A 19,243-nucleotide genomic window follows, 5' to 3' on the forward strand; every position below is an offset into this window, starting at 1 on the left:
TCAGTAGTCACTGGGGAAATGCAAATCAAAACCACAATGAAATACCACCTCCCACCCATTAGGATATCTATCATCAAAAAACCAGAAAATAACAAGTGTTGATTTGGACATAAGAAATTATAACCCTGGGAATGTAAAACAGTGCAACCACCAGCACCATCTATTTCAGAACTTTTTGTCTTGTAAAACTAAAACTCTATGGGGACTTCCTGGCAGTCCAGTGACTAAGACTCCTTGCTCCCAGGACTTCCCTGGTGGGGCAGTGATTAAGAATCTGCCTGCCGGTGTGGGGGATATGGGTTCAATCCCTGGTCTGGGAAGATCCCACGTGCCGCAGAGCAACTAGGCCCCTGCACCACAACTGCTGAGCCTGCATGCTGCAACTACTAAAGCCCACATGCCTAGAGCCCATGTTCTGCAACAAGAGAAGCCACCGCAATAAAAAGCCCACGTACCGAACGAAGTGTAGCCCCTGCTTGCCACAACTAGAGAAAGCCCACGCACAGCAACAGAGACCCAACACAGCCCAAAAAATTAATTAATTAATTATTTTTTAAAAAGCCTCTGTGCTCCCAATGCAGGGGGCATGGGTTCGAGCCCTGGTCAGGGAACTAAGATCCCGCAAACCACAGGGTATGGCCAAAACAAAACAACTCTATGCCCATTAAAAGCTTTTTTTTGATTTAATATCTCTTTCATCTAATATTATTATAGCCACCTCTACTCTTATTTTGTTACTATTTGCATGGAATATGATTCCATTCTTTCACTTTCAACCTATTAGTGTCTCTGAATCTAAAGTGAGTCTCCTACAGATGGCATATAGTTAGACCACGTATTTTTATCCATTCTGCCGATCTCTGTCTTTTGACTGGAGAGTTTAATCCATTTACATTGAAAGTAACTGCTGATATGGAAGGACTTACTCCATCAAAATGTCAGAGGACATTATCAAGAAAGTGAAAAGACAATCTACTGAATGGGAGAAAATATTTGCAAGTCACATATCTAATCAAGGATTAATATCCATAATATATAAAGAAATCTAACTTAACAAAAAGACAAACAATCCAATTTAAAAATGGGCAAAAAACTTGAATAGTCGTTTCTCCCAAGAAGATACAGAGAACGAATAAGCACATGAAAGGATGCTTAACATCATTAGTCATTAGGGAAATGCAAACTGAACCACAAAAAGATACCAGTTTACACCTGCTAGGATGGCTATGACTGAAAAACAGAAAAATTACAAGTGTTCCATGAAGAAGTTAGAACCCTCATCCATTGCTGGTGGGAATGTAAAATGGTACAGCTGCTGTGGAAAACAGTTTGGAGTGTCTTCAAAAAGCTAATTATAATATAATTACCATACGACCCAGCAATTTCACTGCTAGGTATATATCCAAATGAACTGGAAACAAAGACTCAAACAGACACTTGTATGCCATTGTTCACTGTAGTATTGTTCACAAAAGCCAACAGGTGGAGACAACCCAGGTGTCCACTGAAGAATGGATGAACAAACAAAACGTGGTATACACATATCATGGAATACTATTCAGCCTTAAAAAGGAGTGAAATCCTGATACATGCTACAACATAGATGAACCCTGAAGACATTATTCTAAGTGAAATAAGTCAGACAAAAACGACAAATACTGTATGATTCCATCTACATGTGGTACCTAGAACAGTAAAATTCACAGAGACATAAGGTAGAAAAGTGATTACCAGTGGCTGGGAGGAGGTAGCAATGGGAAGTTATTGTTTAATGGGCACAGTTTCAATTTGGGATGATGAAAAATTTCTGGAAACAGCTGATGGTGATAGACACACAACAGTGTGAATGTACTTAATGCCATTGAACCGTACACTTAAAAATGGTTAAAATAGTAAATTTTATGTTATGTATATTTTACCATAATAAAAATAAAAATTTAAAAACCTAAACATGCTAAGTAAAAGAGGCCAGATACAAAAGGACAAATATTGTATGATTCTACTTATATCAGGTAGCTAGAATAGGCAAATTCATAGAGACACAAAGTAAATTAGAGGTTGTATCAGGGGCTTGGGAAGAGTGATGAGAGGGTAGTTATTGCCTAATGGTTACAGAGTTTCTGTTTGGGGTAATGAAATAGTTTTAGAAATAGATAGTGATGTTGGTTGCACAAACTGTGAATGCGATTAATGCCACCTAATAGTACAGTTAAAAATGGTTAAAATGGCAAATTTTTATGTTATATATATTTTACCACATACACACACAAAGCTAGGTTTACATACCTATAATTAACATAAGCCCAAAAGTTTACTTTTGTCTGAATCACAGCAAAACAAAACAAATAAGACCAAGAGTCTGGAGGTTATCCTCAGTCAGCTAGATTGGTTGGTTACCAGTGCTATTCAAATCTATTGGACAATCATAAGTTTCTCCCTATTTTTATTAAGTAAACCTAATATAAGGCAGTACACATTTCCCATTTTTTCTAGGATCTATTTTGCTTTTAAATCTCATATGAATTTGTAAAAACGATTCTTTTGAACTGGATAGCCTTTGTGTTTTAAGACTAATGGATCTTGTCTCAGCTTTTAATGCATGAGCAATTATATAACACTACAAATATTTCAAATAAACTATATGGCAACCAAGATCATAAACTTTCAATTGATGAAACAATGCCTGTGATCGATTCATTTCTATCTCAGACCAGCAATAATCAAGTGAAATACTTTAGATACAAAGGAAACTTTGTAATGTCCTCTTGGGAAGGCTTTTAGTGGGTCAACTGTCCACGGAATATGTGGTAGGGAGCAGGGGAAGCCTTTTGGCTTTTCCTTAAGTTCATTTACTAAGTATTACTGAAAGGAGGACAGAAACTTTATGTTTTAATATAGAAAAGAAAGAGGACAAATTGCTAACAGAAAATAATACTTCCAGATTACTAATTCTATGGAAAGGATAGGGGACAGATGGGCAGAAAAGAGGAGAATGTGAAGAATGACAAACAGTTATAGGATAAAAATCTTACTGGGAAAAAATTACACAAATTCTCTGTGAATGGAAATTCCATGCTGATGTAATAAAAATGTAACAATAGGGGGCTTCTCTGGTGGCGCAGTGGTTGAGAGTCTGCCTGCCGATGCAGGGGACACGGGTTCGTGCCCCGGTCTGGGAAGATCCCACATGCCGCAGAGCGGCTGGGCCCGTGAGCCATGGCCGCTGAGCCTGCGCATCCGGAGCCTGTGCTCTGCAACGGGAGAGGCCACAACAGTGAGAGGCCCGCGTACTGCAAAAGATCACCTGACTTGGAAAATGAAATCTAGAAACATTAAGATTACAGAAGCTGCAAAATTAGGCCAGCCTACCCAAACAGATTAGCAGAATACCTCATCAAAATAAGATACGGATGTTAAAGTTTTGGAGAGGACAAAAACTACTTCCTAAAAAACGGTCTGACAACTCAGAAAAAGATAATAGACCTGGGTGGTGAACAGCAGGAAATGGTGCAGGTCCATAGGTATTTGCATTTGGATTAGAAAGAACCTAGCAAGGCAGTGGTGTCACCTAGGAGAGGTTAACTTGATGGCTGCCAGAAATGGTGTAACCTTGGCAGTCACAATTGCTCACGGTCTGAATTTCAGGTCTGCAGATCTGAACATAACTTATTCCCACCAGATTACATACCCTTATCCCCACTGTACTAGGTACCACTGCTACAGATTCTCACAATTCCTTAGGCATCTTCATGGTACTATCACAATTGCAATTATTTATTTAATGTCTTTCTTCCTCCACTAGACTATAAGCTCCCTGAGAACAGGGACCATGGTTGTCTTATTCATGGCTGTATTCCTGAACATAGCATAGAACCTGGAACATAGTGAGATCTAGGGGGCGCTCACTCTGCCCTCCTTCCCTCCCATCTGCCCTCTCTCCCTCTCTGGCATGTATGCTGCACGAATAAATAAACCAAAGTCGATTTGTGATCAGGGCAGCTCACCTAGACAGTGCTGGAGTTTAAATTTTGCCTCATCTTCTTTCTAGCCTTCCCTAGGACCAACCACTTGAGATCGTTCAAGGAAAGAAAGCATACTTTCTACAGATTTGGTAATTCCACAAGCTAGATAACGATCAAATTGCACTTTTTTTTGACCAGCCTTGGAGAAATCCAGTAAGAATTGTTATTAGTCAGACACTGAAGCTTTCAAGGGGTACCCTAGGGTGGCACCAAACAGAGCCTGCATTCTCCATCTTTCCAAAGGCAAGACCACTCTACCTTACACGACAATTGCTTGTACACAGATCTCATCTTCCCAGCAAGTCCAAAGCATCTAATTCACCGTTAAATCTTCAGAGCATGCGCTAGTTAGTAAGCACTCAAAAGATGCTACAGGAAACAATATAATTTTTTATTATTAATAAAAATAACCACTAACACTTACTGAACTCTTTATGCCAGGTACCATGATAAGTCTATATGAATTACCTAAATCAATTGTCTCAACAACAACCCTGTGAAGTAGGTACTATTATCTCCCTTGAGATGGAAAAAGGCCTTTACAGAGCACAACTGCCCAAGGTTACGGTAAAGTAGGAAACTGAACAAGACTCTTGAACCCCAAAGCCCACACCCAGCCATTAAAATGTGTTATATATATATCGCCAAATGTGTGTGTATATATGTATGTATATGTATATATATATATATATATGTGTGTGTGTGTGTGTGTATCACCAAAATTCTCTTCAAAAGACACTTAAGAAAATGTAAAGGCAAAATACAGACTGTGAGAAAATACTCGCAATGCATATTTCTGAAAGGACTTGCATCCAAAATATATAAAGACTGCTTTCAAGTCAATAATAAGAAAACAAACGAATTAAAAATGAGCAAGACTGAACAGACACTTTACAAGACATGCAAATGGCCAATTAGCCCATGAAGATACTCAACATCATTAGTCATCAGGCAAATGTAAGTTAAAACCATTATTATATATCAGCACACATCCATTAGAGTGGTTAAAAGTAAATCACTGACAAAACATGTGTCAATGAGGATGTGGAGAAACTGGAAAACTAATGTATTGCTGGTGCGACTGGGAAAAGGTCTGGCAGTTGCTTAAAAAGTAAAACAAAGACAAAAACAAAAAAATATGACCCAGCAATCTCACTCCTAGCTATTTACCCAAGAGGAATGAAAACATATGTCCACACAAAGATTTGTATGTGGGCTTCCCTGGTGGCGCAGTGGTTGAGAGTCCGTCTGCCGATGCAGGGGACACGGGTTCGTGCCCCAGTCCGGGAGGATCCCACATGCCGCGGAGCGGCTGGGCCCATGAGCCATGGCCGCTGAGCCTGTGCGTCCGGAGCCTGTGCTCCACAACGGGAGAGGCCACAGCAGTGAGGCCCGCGTACCGCAAAAAAAAAAAAAAAGATTTGTACGTGAAAGTACAAAGCAGGTTTATTCATAATAGCCAAAAACTGGAAACAACCCAAGTGTCAATCAACAGGCAAATAGCTAAATTTTAGTATGGTTACAATGAAATTAGAAGCACTAAATAGGAATAAATTGCAGATACACAGAAAAAATATAGATGAATCTCACAGATATGTTAAGCGAAAGATGTTAGACAAATAAGAACACATACGGGTCTGCAGTGTTAGAAATCAAATCAGTGGTTGTACGGGAACATAGATGGTAGAAATGTTCTATACAGTGATTGTGATGGTGATTACACAGATGAGACATTTTTCAAAGCTCACTGAACTCCACATATAAAATCTATACATTTTATTATATGTACATTAGATCTCAATAGAGTTGACTTAGGCGGGGGAAAAACTTAGATGGCAAAATATTACTAACAACCCAAATGTTTATAAATATGAGACTGCTTAAACAAATTATAATCAGTCCAACAAATTCTATGAAGAATAAAGAAGTATTCCAGGTATGGATATGGAAAGACTCCTGAGATATACAGTTACATGAAAAAAGCAAGGCATATTTCAGCAGGTATTGTATGCTGTTACCTTATGGGTGAAAAAAAAAAAGTGGGAGGAACTACATTCACTTTTGCTTGTACATGCAAAACAAAACTCTGGAAGGATTCACAAACAGCAGTAGCTAACTTTAGGAGGAGGTCGAACTGGGCAGATGGGAGGAAGGCTTTTCACAACGTACCCGTATGACCTATTCAAAAAATGAAAAAATTACCTGGGTTCCAGAAAAAAGGTACTAATTCTAACTTCCCTCTATCACATTCCCAATCCTTCCAAATTATATCTAAGATGTGGAAGAAGCTGGTTGTAAAACAGACCTAATTCCATACTCTATAGCCATGAAAAAAAACTGAGGCAAATTCTAATGTAGTGGGCATAGGTTATCTGGTCAGACTGCCTGAGTTCAAACTCCACCTGTACCACTTAACATTATGACTTTGTGAAAGTTATTTCTCTGCTCCTCAGCTTTCTAATCTCTAAAATGGGTTGTTAGAAGGGTTAAAAAAGAAATTACATGTAAGCCACCAGAATAATAAGCACCCAAGAAATACTATTACTATTAAACCAAATCAATTAATAGACACTATAATTCAATTAAGGAATACTATGATTCCATTTCTACTTATACATATCTGTATACATTGGTGTATGCGTGGACGATGTAGAAGGATTCAAACAAATTCTTGGGGTTTAAAGAGTTTTACTTTCTTTCCTTCTGTATTGTTTTTCCCTCCAACCTAGTATTCCCACTTATGCCAACAGTCACTAAAAAATACATAGAAAGCTTTAAAACAGCACTACGTGTTGTTACTTTTTTCAGAAATGGTTAATTATACATAAAACAATGGCTTCCAAACTTTTCTCACTTGTGATACAGTAAGAAAACAAGAATATTAACTGAAACAAAGGTTCACAAAAACATGCTTTGTGAACAAAGGTTTACAAAATCATACTTACCCTTGCTAAGAGAGATGCACTTTGATATGTTCTAGTCAATGTCATAAGATATTGTAACCATTTTTATGTGATTTTCTTTCTAAACAGAGGTTCACAAAAGCTATACTTGACCTGTCCCCTCCTTGATCATACTGACCTCATCTAATACTCTCCAGCTACCATAACCTCCCTCACTGTTCGTCAAACACACTAGATATACTTACACCTCAAGGCCTTTGAACTTGCTCCCTCTGCCAGGAAAGCTCTTCCTGCAGATATCCACATGGCCAGCTCCCTTAACAGAAAGCCTTTACTCTAGTCCTCTTCTTAATCAAGCTATTTCTGGCCATCATACCTAAAATTTCAACGCCTCATCTTCACGCCCTCACCCCATACATGTCCACAGACCTCTTCCCTGCTTTATTTTTCTCCTTAGCACTTAACATAGCATATATTTTAGTTATTTACTCTGCTTATTTTCTGCTTCCCATAGATGGTAATCTCCATGAGGGCATAAATGCTTAACTCTCCGCTGCTGCATCCTCAGCACCTAGAACAGTATCTGGCACTTAGTAGACACTTGATAAATATTTGAATGAGTAAGTGAATGAATGACTAGACTTGGAGTGAAGAAGAACACAGGGACAGAGATGCTGGAACAGGTAAGTTAGAATGGCTAACTACAGGTAAAGATTGGCAACTCAAGCTTGAAGGGCCGCCCCTGGCACACCTGTGATGTCTCTGGCTCCATCAGCATGTGGTAAACCAGGCTGGGAACCACTATTAAAGATTAAACTCATGTCCACTACACGCACTAAGTGTTCCTTCCAAGTTCATTATCTATTCTGAATCAATCAAGAAGAAACTGGGGGGGAAATGAAACCACAAATGAAAAACATTACTGGCCCATTATGAACTATGCTTTACCAGGCATGCTACAAGCCACACTTGAAACTTATTATGAGGCATACATCAAAGGACATAGCTAAGTCTAGAATTCCAAAGTAATACTGTGTAGACAAGAGAAACCAAGGTATTTATCTAAAGCACCCCCTGCCACTAATCAACTGTCTGACCAAAATCTCTCTGAACCGGTTTCTTATATCCCTGTTAAAATAAGGTTCACTACTATCCAACTCACTCTCAACTAGCTAATTTGAGGCTGAAATAACGGGAAAGCACTTTTAAAAGCATAAATGCCATACGCCCTACAAATACAAGAAGTTACTAAATTCTAAGATGTTACCTTATTGTCCACTAGAAAGATTTATTTAAAACAATGTCCTTAAAAAAAAAAAAAGGGGGGGACCAAAAATAAAAGGGACTTCCCTGGTAGCGCAGTGGTTAAGAACCCGCCGGCCAATGCAGGGAACAAAGGTTTGAGCCCTGGTCGGGGAAGATCCCACGTGCTGTGGAGCAACTAAGCCCGAGCGCCACAACTACTGAACCTGTTCTCTAGAGGCCGCGAGCCACAACTACTGAAGTCCACGCGCCTAGAGCCTGTACTCCGCAACAAGAGAAGCCACCACAATGAGAAGCCCATGCACCGCAAGGAAGAGTAGCCCCCGCTCTCCTCAACTAGAGAAAGCCCGCGAACAGCAACAAAGGCCCAACGCAGCCAAAAATAAATAAATTTTTAAAAAAATTTATTTAAAAAAGTAATAATAAAATGAAACAATATTCTTTTTGGGAAATTTTACGTTTTAAAAGTTTTTATAGATTTATGAATCAGGATGTAGAGCTTTATCCCGTAAGCCCCAAATTAGTAGAAAACAAATTTTGCTAGTACATTTGCTCCAGAAAGAGAATGAAGCGAAATGAAACTTTTTCTCAGTTACAGCAGGATTATATTATGCAAGAATTTACAAGGAATTAACCATAAGATTATTAATCTATTACTCAAAATAAAATAATACACACCATAAATAAATAAATAAGCATTTAAAATATCCTAAACCCTCAGGGATTGGGAGTGAGGGGAATGACTGCAAAAAAGCAAGAGGGAACTTTTTAGGGTGATGAAAACACTCTTTCTTAATTGAAGTTGTGATTACATGGGTGAATACATTTGGCAAAACTCATCAAACTGTACATTTTAAATAAGCACAATTTATTGTATGTAAATTACACCTCAGCAGAGTTAAACAAATTGAAAGTCTGTTTCCTTGAAAACAAAACAATCACTCAGTTGTATCAGGGTCTTGAGAACTTGTAAAACCTAATACAAAAAAAAAAAAAACCCTAATACAACAGGCTTGATTTACAAAAGAGGGTGACAGAACCTGAGTCAATGGCCAAAAAAAAAAAAAAATCAACTCATAACCTCTGGACTCAAGGTCAACTCAAAATAGAAAAAAGAAAGGCAGCATAATGGGGGGAAAGGAGGAGGCATCTCAGCTTCTCGAGAAAATGAAAAGCAAAAAATGATATTACTTCAGAAGGCATAGTGTAAAGGGCAGAGGTTTGGAGCTTTCAGACCTGGGTTCGAATGGCTCTAGGTTGTTAGGTGAGAGACCCTGAGTCTCAGTTTCCCTTTCCGTAAAGTGGGCATAATGGTGACTCAGAGTTTAGCCAAGCACGTCGTAAGTGCTCAATATGTGACTCAAGGCACGAGAGTTTAGTGACGGCTGGAAATGCATGCACACCTAAGGCCCCCCCATCTCCGTCTCGGAGTGTCGTGCTCCCTTCCGTACGCCTCTTCGCCCTCAGCCAGGCCTCACTTCCCTCCTATACACACCCTAGCAGCGTTTCCGGGCCCGACCACCCTCGCCGCTGCAGCTCCCAGGGGCCGCCCACCACCCGGGCCCCACCTCGTTAAGGAAGCGGGTGACATCGTAGACTCGCCCGTGGATCGCCAGCCAAATCTCCTTCGGGGAGTTGCGTTTCGCCACCTCCTCCAATCGGTAATACGTGACGGAGGTCTCGACCCCTCGCCCTTTCCCATCGCTGCCACTTGCTTCCACAGTCTCCATCGGGCCTGAGGTACCTCTTCTCTACCGCTATCCCGGTTTCCGTTGCCAACTTCCTGCAGGTAGACCTCACGCTCAGTCCTCCCCGGCTTCCGTAACCCGGGCCCATAAGGCCAGCGGAGGCTCCTGGCAACAGCCAATTACGCTTCCTAATAGTTCCTGGTTCGTTTTCTTTTCACCAATGAAACAGGGGATTCAATTTCAAATCCCACCCACTCCTCGCCCGATCCTAGGGGCGTAAGCCTGGTTCGAGGTCCAACTTACCAATCAGGACCATCCATCTCCTCCAATCTCACCAATCAGATACCGTGATTTTGGAAAGGCGCCTAAGCGAGACACGTCGTCTGAAAGAGAAGTTTCTTCACTTGTCGTAGGGGCCTGCAGAATTCTGGAAGATGGGGCCGAATCACCATTTTCACGTTTCCCTTCCCTCTGCCGTGGATCCCTCCTGAATCACGCGGAACTCGTTTCCCCGCCCACTTCCGGCGCAGCCTCTGTTCCAGCCCCAGCTTTACATTTTTGCAGCCTCCAGGCTGTGATATGGCAAATCCATTTTTAGGCTCAGTCTCCTCCTCACCAGTAAAATGGGCATGATACACTCTACCCTGTAGAGAAATCTGGCCGATTAAGTGAGAGAGAGTGTATACACATACATGCAGAGCGCTTGGCACATAGTAATCAATACATAAATAACAGGCGGTGGGCCGAAGCCTAGAGAAAGTGATTGGGGGTACGATATGTAGTATCCCAAGTTTGTGCCACTACTAAGAATCTGATTTTGTTGTATGTCAGTTTTATCTTAATAACGATCAGGGCGGAATGTGTGTGGGGGGGATCTGATTTTTAAGCGAATTCTTCAGTGATCAGGACAATGTACACTGTTTTCGTTTCTCTGTGTTCTAAAATAGTATTCGCCTCAACTGTCGCTGGCTAGAGGTTCCAGCATTTTCGAATTATGAGTTTGGTTTCTATGCAGTGTTGTTAGCTATTTATTTTTAACTGCCATTGCAACGTACAAACTGGTCATGGCGAGATGTCATTTTCATCGTGTCACTCTCCCATACCCATAATCCATCCCCAACCATTTCCACCATTCCCTTTAAGTCTTGTGCACCAGCCACTGACCCCTAAACCTACTGGTATAAGCCCACATCTGTGATCATGCCAGGTCCGCCCACTTAAGATACCCCCCTTCCTTCCAGTGCCTACTCACCTTTCAAGGTCCTGAAATTCCTTCTTTTTCACAAACTGCTACCATTATGAGCTCCGGTGATTCTATCTCCATATAGTACCTAAGCACATTACTATTTCAGAAATTTCTGAAAGAAACAAAACATTTACATATATATAAATTTAAGTGCTAGCAATAGAGATTTGTAGCAAATACAAAGGGACACAGCTCTGTACACATATATGTGAAATGAACAATTCACACTTAACCCCGGTGTGCGTGAGTCAACTGAGAAGGCTATGTTAAAAATGTAGATTCCTGGGAATTCCCTGTCGGTCCAGTGGTTAGGACCTGGCGCTTTCACTCCGGGGCCCAGGTTCGATCCCTGAACGTGAAGATCCTGCAAGCCACGTGGCACAGCCAAAAAACAAAAAGAAAATGCAGATTCCCTCCTGCCCAGACGTGGAGTCTCTTCCTCACCTTGAATGTTGGCTTGCTTTGTTACTTACTTTCGCCAACAGATTGTGGCAGAAGTGATACTGTGCAAGTTACGTCTAGACTTCAAGAGGCCTTGAATTTCCATCTTAACCATCTTAGAACGCTTCATGATGCTGTGAAGAAGCCTAGGATTAAAGATGTCACCTACAAATTGGCATTTGCCATCTACCTCTACAAGGATCAAATTATGAAAGTCAGCAGCTGCTGACCTTCAACACCCATTGAAAGGAGTTAGGCTGGAGATCAGGAATGAGGCACTCTGTGCTCTGGGAAAAACTGGCAAAACAGGTCTTCAGATAGATATTTTCAGGAGACAATTTTATGAGCCCAATTCTTGCATCTCCTCAAATCTAGAAAAGCACTAAAATCCTTCATGGTGACGTCTGCTCCTCGTGACTAGCAGTAATCTTCACGAGACTAGCAGAAAACTTCTGCAAAAAATATGTGCTTGATTGCATGTACTCCCCCTTCACCGAAATCACATATATACTGACTTTCCCCACTACCTCTTTTTTTTTTTTTTTGAGGTACGCGGGCCTCTCACTGTTGTGGCCTCTCCTGTTGTGGAGCACAGACTCCGCGGCCATGGCTCATGGGCCCAGCCGCTCCGCAGCATGTGGGATCTTCCCGGACCGGGGCACGAACCCATGTCCCCGGCATCGGCAGGCAGACTCTCAACCACTGCGCCACTAGAGAAGCCCTGTATGCCTTTTTTTTTCCCTTATATCACAAGGACTATTTTACACTAGAATTTCTAGTAGAACACTGAATAAAAATGGTGAAATGAGCAACTCTAGCTTGTTCCCAATCTTAGGAGGAAAGCATTCAGTCTTTCACAATTAAGTATGATGTCTAGATTTTTCAGTAGATACTCTTCATCTGATAGAGGGAAGAATTCTCCTATCTACCTTCTTTCCTGAAGTGTTTTTTTTTTTTTCTCTTTAAATCATAAAAGGAGATTGAAGCCTGTTGAACATTTTTTCTGCATCTATTAGGATGATAATCGTTTGATTTTTCTCCTTTATTCTGTGACTATGGTGAATTACTTTGAATAGTTTTCCAAAACTTAACCATCTTTGCATTTCTGGGATAAACCTCACTTGGTTACAATGTTAGTCTTTTTTTATATATTGTTAAGTTCAATTTTCTACAATTTTTTTAAGGATCTTTGGGCTTATATTCATGAGGAATGTTGTTCTGCAGTTTTCTTTTTTTTAAAAATAAATTTTATTTTATTTTATTTGTTTATTATTTTTGGCTGCGTTGGGTCTTCGTTGCTGTACGCAGGCTTTCTCTAGTTGCGATGAGCAGGGGCTACTCTTCTTTGGGGTGCGTGGGCTTCTCACTGCGGTGTCTTCTCTTGTTGTGGAGCACGGGCTCTAGGCGCGGGGGCTTCAGTAGTTGTGGCTCACAGGCTCTAGACTGCAGGCTCAGCAGTTGTGGCACACGGGCTTAGTTGCTCTGGGGCATGTGGGATCTTCCCAGACCAGGGCTTGAACCCGTGTTCCCTGCATTGGCAGGCGGATTCTTAACCACTGCACCACTAGGGAAGTCCCCAGTTTTCTCTTCTTGACTGTCTTTGATAGTTTTTTTTCAAGCTCTTTGATAAATATATACTGAGTAACTACAGCTAAGTACTGTGTCTATATATTAAACAAAACTCAGCACAGTGCCTGCCACAGTGTCCTCAGTAAATGCTGGCTAGTTTGGAGTTATAATTTCTAGGTGCTATAAATGAGACACAGTTCTCAAAGAAATTTACTCTCTTAAGAGGAAGACGGCATTTACCATATAAAACATTTTAACATTAACATTTTACTCCCATATAAAACATTTCAACATTAACATTTTACTTTCACTGTTTTTACATATGTATTAGAAAATCCTCTCCCCATCGCTGTCCAGCTGTGTGCTCTGAAATTTATCTCAGATAACAGACTGGTGTGTGAGATGCTGCTCCAGGGTACTCGTTATTTACCTTGCAAGCTCATTTTACTGCTTTTGTATAAATGGTGGAAATGGAACAGGAAACTGTCAAGAAAGACACTGTGCATGCTCCTTGAGAATAGAGCAAGGAACGAGGATTCTGTCCCATTTTTTTGCAGACATCAAACACACTTCCTGGGTTCTCACACTTTTTGAGGGGGAAGTTCCCCTTTCCTGTTCCAAGAATAGAATACAATAAGGTAGCCCTCAAATCTGTTCTCGCCCTTCTCAAGGTATTATGTCCCCTGACAACCTATTTTCATCCCCTGCCAGTGGGAAGACAAACTCTTAAAGCCATCACAGTCCAACACTCTCCTCCCCTTCCCAGAGCCAGGCCTGGCCATCCAGTATCGGGGAAGCTTCAGGAAACTGCAAAGTTAAGAGCCCATATTGTCCAAGATGTGGCCTCGGGGAGAGTTACTTGATTCCAAGCATCCTAGTGTTGTTCCAACCCCCCTGGCCAGCCCGACCTCTCTGGCCTGTTGGGCAGCCTCTTCTGAAACTTCCCCCAGAAGCATCATATTGAGTTTTATGACTGTAGGGCTCCATCCCCACAGCCCAGCCCAGTTTCTAGAATCAAAAGAAACTGTAGCTGTGCAAAGAGCCATCCATAAGGATGCTTTCTACCCTGGATTTTGGTTCCTGGCTTCAGTACACCCACTTTTCTTCCTTTTAATGTTTTTTGTTTTTAACATGTACTAAATATTCATATGTTTCAAAAACAAAATTTATGTATATCTATATATCTATATATGCACATGTATATGTGTATGTGTGTCCTTACAATGAAATATAATTCAGCAGTAAAAACAGCATGCTAAAACATGGATGTACCTTGAAAGCATCATGCTAAGTGAAAGAAGCCAATGACAATAGACCACATACTGTATGATTTCATTTATGTGAAATTTCAAGAAAAGGCACATCTACAGAGACAAAGTAGATTTAGTGGTTGTACATGGCCGAGGGGGTTGGGAGAAATGGGGAGTGACCACTAATGGGTATGAAGTTTCTTTTTGGGGGGCGGTGACAATGTTCTAAAATTAGACTGCAGTGATGGTTGCACAACCCTGTAACTATGCTAAAAGATACTGAATTGTATACTTTCAATAGGTGATTTGCATGGTATGTGAGTTATATCTCAATAAAGCTGTCGAGGAAAAAACAGACAAAGCTTAAGAGTGTTAGAAGTCTAATTCAGTGGTTAGGGGAAGGGCATAAGGAGGGGACTGAAAAACGTAAAAAGGCTACAATACTTCCCAGACGTGGGGCCGACAAAAAACATGGATGTGAAAAGACGTTAACACTTATAAGTTCTTTATCCTGTGACAGGTTCTTTTTGATAAAGATGGTCTAGTTCAGAGACTGGATGATGCCATTGTTTTTACTACAGTCTACTGAGCCAAAGGCCACTTTGAAACATTGTAATGTTTCCATAAACACAAAGTTTCCTTTAGGCTGGTTTTGCCCTCAGGATGCTTCAGTTGTCTCTGGTCAGTGACCTTTAGTCTGTAGAGGATGAGTAGCAAGGCACAGAAAGCTCCTCCGTGACTGTATTAATCTCTTCGTTGCTGCGCGCGGGCTTTCTCTAGTTGCAGCGAGTGGGGGCTACTCTACATTGCGGTGCGCAGGCTTCTCATTGCGGTGGCTTCTCTTGTTGTGGAGCACGGGCTCTAGGCGCGTGGGCTTCAGTAGTTGTGGCACGCGGGCTCAGTAGTTGTTGTGCATGGGCTTAGTTGCTCGGCGGCATGTGGGATCTTCCCTGACCAGGGCTCGAACCCGTGTCCCCTGCATCGGCAGCTGGATCCTTAACCACTGCACCACCAGGAAAGTCCCTAAATCAGATTTTTAAAGATATAATTTATATGCACTAATGTACTTTTTATAAACCATCATCCACGTTCATTTAAGTAGACACTTTCTCAGGGGAGTGTCTGAGGGCAGTGAACAATGGTTACAGATTAAGTGATAAATTAATAAATTAAGATAAGGGGTAGTAGAGGGAACAAGTTTTAAATTTAATTTTTTAAGTCCTTAATACTTCACAAAGCTCAAAACTAAAAAGAAAAAAAATTAAACATCTCAATAAAAAGTCTCTTGGCCACCTTTTCTATATACTTTCCATTCCCTTCCACTTACCCACCCCAGATAATCACTTAATAATTTTTTGGGTATCCTTCCTGAGTTTCTCTATGCAAATGCAAGTAAATATAAATATTTATACTTAGTTTTACTCACATATATAAAAGGTGCTAAACATCACAGTTCTGCATCTTGCTATTTTTACTTAATGACATCTTAGATATGTTTAGATAATAATACATAAAGTGCCTCCTCATTTATTTTTACAGTTGCATAGTTTCCCATAGTTCAGTATTCATAGTTTGGTATGAATGTATCATAATTTAACTAGTCTCCTACTGATGGAGACTTGGGTTTCCAGTGTTTTGGAATTACAAATAATGCTGTAATTAATAACTTTGATCTTATATCACTGTACACATGTACAAGAAAAAATGGGACTTCTAAGCCAAAAGCACATGCATCCGTACTGTTAGCAACTGCCCCAATTTATATTCTCACTGCCCTTCATAGCAATGGTACAAATTTATATTCTCACTGGCAACGCACATGAGTGCCAGTTTCCTCAGAGCCCCACAGAGTGTGTTATCAAAGTTTCTGGAATATAACAATCAGACATTTTTAAAACTGTATCACACTCTAGGTCTGACTTGCATTTCTCTTATGAGTGAGGTCAAAGAACTTTTTCTATACTTTAGAGTCAGAAATGAATTTATCAACCTTCCATCTAGATCAATCTGAAAAATAATCTTAATGGGCAAGAATCTGTTTTGAGTTGAGATGGTTTGATTTCTACATGCCGAGCACAAGCTTACTTTAGGGGTATTCTCTCTGCCCAACTTCACATTTAGATTTTATCCTTCTAATCTCTGGTTAAGTGTCAACCCCTGGGTGAGGCCTCGGTGAGCCACCACATCCTAAGTGGATACTTGGTCCAACGCATCATTCTGTTTTCTTTCTAGAGAGTTCATGGCTACATGATATTTTTCTTTTCTTTTTTACTCTCAAAATCAACTTTATTGGCATTCTGGAAACAAAGCAAAAGATTATAACAAGCAGGTGAATGCTTAATCAAGGTAAAAACAGTTGATTCTCAGTCAGAGAGCTTTGTGGTGTTTTAAATTACCCTGTCCCATCCCCTACTCTTCAGTTTGGCAGAAGCTTTGACAAAAACAGCCCCCATTCCTAGTAGAAGTTCTTAGTCCTGGAGGTAGTAGAAGTGACCTCATTCTTAAAGAATTGTGGTTGTTCATTTCAACCAGTCTGGTGGCTCCCTGAAGGGCCAGATCAAAAGACTTGCCCTCATTTTGCCTAACTCAGAACTCTCCCAAGTCTGAGGCAGCTACCTGGGGGGCATTAATAGATTTAAAGGCAAATGTATTAGCCACTGCCTCCCAGGACAAGGAATAATGGTTGGGCAAACAACAGACCAACCAAAAACAATAATATTTAGGTGTAGGTCTCTTTGAGACCCTGATTTTAATTCTTTTGAGTACCTGGAAGTGAAATTGCTAGATCTTATGGTAATTCTATTTTTAATTTTTTGAGGAACTGTATACTGTTTTCCATAGCAGCTGTACCATTTTACATTCCCACCAACAGTGCACAAGGGCTCCAATTTCTTCACATTCTCACCAATACTTATTATTTTTTTATTTTTTCATAGTAGTCATCCTAATTGGGGTGATGAGAAAAGAATTTGGCCTTGCCACTGGCCTGCTCAGGCAGCCCCAAACCCTGAACCTTTATTCTTAAAGCATTTTAACTTCGCATTAACTTTGAGCAGTGGACGTGAGACCCACCCCGGTTAAGTTCAGGTTAGGTTTGGGACACTGGGATATTTTCTTTCATCCATAATCATTGGATCTGGGCCTATAAATCAAATAGTTAAGACACAAAACACAAACAAGGTCGTAATTTGTTTCTTCCTGCCCTCTGTTTTTCTTGGCATGGAAAAACTCAAGCTTTTCCTGACTGGGGATGGGTAGTGACACTGGGGGGTGATTCATTAAAAGTGGCCTGAGTAACTGGCCTTTTATTTCTTCTCATTCTTTCCCCTTATTGTCCCAACTAATGTAAGGAAACACATTGAATAAAATAATTCTCCTGCTGATAAAGAACTTTCCCCTGACTCTTTGTTCATTTGCAGCTATATGCTCCCAGAATCAAAATCTTGGAGCTGGGGAGGCCACTGTGGTAGATGTGATGGGTATTTCTTTTTATTTATGTATTTAATTTTTGTCTGCCTGGGGTCTTCATTGATGCGCAAGGGCTTTCTCTAGTTGCGGCGAGTGGGGGCTACTCTTCGTCGCGGTGTGCGGGCTTCTCATTGAGGTGGCTTCTCCTGTTGTGGAGCACGGGCTCTAGGTGCGTGGGCTCAGTAGTTATGGCACTCAGGCTCCATAGTTGTGGCTCGCGGGCTCTAGAGCGCAGGCTCAGCAGCTGTGGCGCACGGGCTTAGTTGCTCTGCGGCATGTGGGATCTTCGCAGGCCAGGGCTCGAACCCGTGTCCCCTGCGTTGGCAGGTGGATTCTTAACTACTGCACCACCAGGGAAGCCCCTTGATGGGTATTTCTGATAGAGAAGGAAGGTCAAGAACCCTGGCTTATGGAAGCCACCTTTTTCACTCCCTTTTCTCAACAGTTATCTATTATGTTAGGAAATTGTTTCTGTCCCCTGTGATCCTGGCCACACAAGCAGGAGTTGGGTGTGGCTATGGGTAGTCACAGTTCCCTGTCTCTAAAATGGGTCTCAAGACACCAGTACTTTCCTCTCAAATAAGTGCCATTAATGTCAACCATTCCTAAGGCCAGGAGAGACAAAAGGAAGTGGTAACAATAAAAAATATTCACTTTATAGTACACATAGATCATAAGAGTAAGAGAAATAGCATAATATACCATTTTCATCTTTTACACTACATGCCGCTATTTTATTTAAAATATTTCTATAAATTTTTAAAGAAATAAAGAGTACATTTAAAATTATGTAGAGAGAGAAGGCTGGACAATAATAGACTAAAAAGCTAATAGCTATCTCAGGGTTGAGGGTTTCGAATTGATTTTAGTTTTCATGTTTATAATTTTCTGTATCTTTTCAGTTCTTCTCACAGATTGTGTATCACTTTTGTAATCAAAAAGAAATTATACTATAGTGTTATTTTATTTAAGTTGATTTGTGTGCCTCCTACACCTCTGTGGAAGTGGAACAATTTATTTTCAAAGAGGTGGGCATAGAAGGAGACAAGTGGGACGGAAGAGGTAAGGGACAGATATGACTATGCTCAGGGTCAGGGTGAGGCTGTGGAAAAATACCAGTGATGCCACACCCTCAGCATGGTTCTGGTCAAGGCCACGCCTGAATCACCCCACCACTGGCTTTATTTTTTGCCCCCTCCAAGTGAAATAATCCCAGTTTCTCTCACCTACTGTGGTAAACCTAGCTTCCTTGCCTTTGATCATTTTTGTGGCCTCCCTCTGAGCCTGCTCCCAGCACTCCACTATCTCTGTGGATTCCCAAAGAGACAAGCTCCTCCTGTGGGGACCAGCCAGGAAGGGGAGAGTGAGAGGATGAATCTGTGGGTGCCTGATA

General features: G+C 40.9%; 2 protein-coding genes across 6 annotated transcripts in view; both read right to left on the reverse strand.

The window, feature by feature from the left end:
- The window catches only part of LOC101269716 (cytochrome b5 type B), a 32,443-nt gene extending 22,423 nt beyond the window's left edge, over positions 1-10,020 (reverse strand). Inside the window, exon 1 of the mRNA XM_004273212.4 lies at positions 9,757-10,020. Coding sequence (XP_004273260.2) covers positions 9,757-9,918 — 162 coding nt within the window. The 5' untranslated portion in view covers positions 9,919-10,020. The remainder of the gene's footprint in view (positions 1-9,756) is intronic.
- NIP7 (nucleolar pre-rRNA processing protein NIP7) overlaps positions 1-19,243 on the reverse strand; it is an 83,329-nt gene that overhangs the window by 5,546 nt on the left and 58,540 nt on the right. For 2 of the 5 annotated variants that reach the window (XR_004485045.2, XR_007474521.1), the window contains 2 exons: positions 11,129-11,234; positions 10,180-10,259 (listed from right to left, as the gene is read on the reverse strand). Coding sequence is in view for 1 of the 5 variants with exons in the window: in XM_049704010.1 (XP_049559967.1) it covers positions 15,281-15,405 (125 nt within the window). In the remaining 4 variants the exon portion in view is untranslated. Of the gene's footprint in view, positions 1-10,179; positions 10,304-11,128; positions 11,235-14,512; positions 15,406-19,243 lie in introns of those variants that run through there. The other 3 variants (XR_004485044.2, XR_007474520.1, XM_049704010.1) reach the window with 2 other exon arrangements.

The sequence above is a fragment of the Orcinus orca genome, chromosome 20 (assembly GCF_937001465.1).
Source record: "Orcinus orca chromosome 20, mOrcOrc1.1, whole genome shotgun sequence".
NCBI classification, from domain to species: Eukaryota; Metazoa; Chordata; class Mammalia; order Artiodactyla; family Delphinidae; genus Orcinus; species Orcinus orca.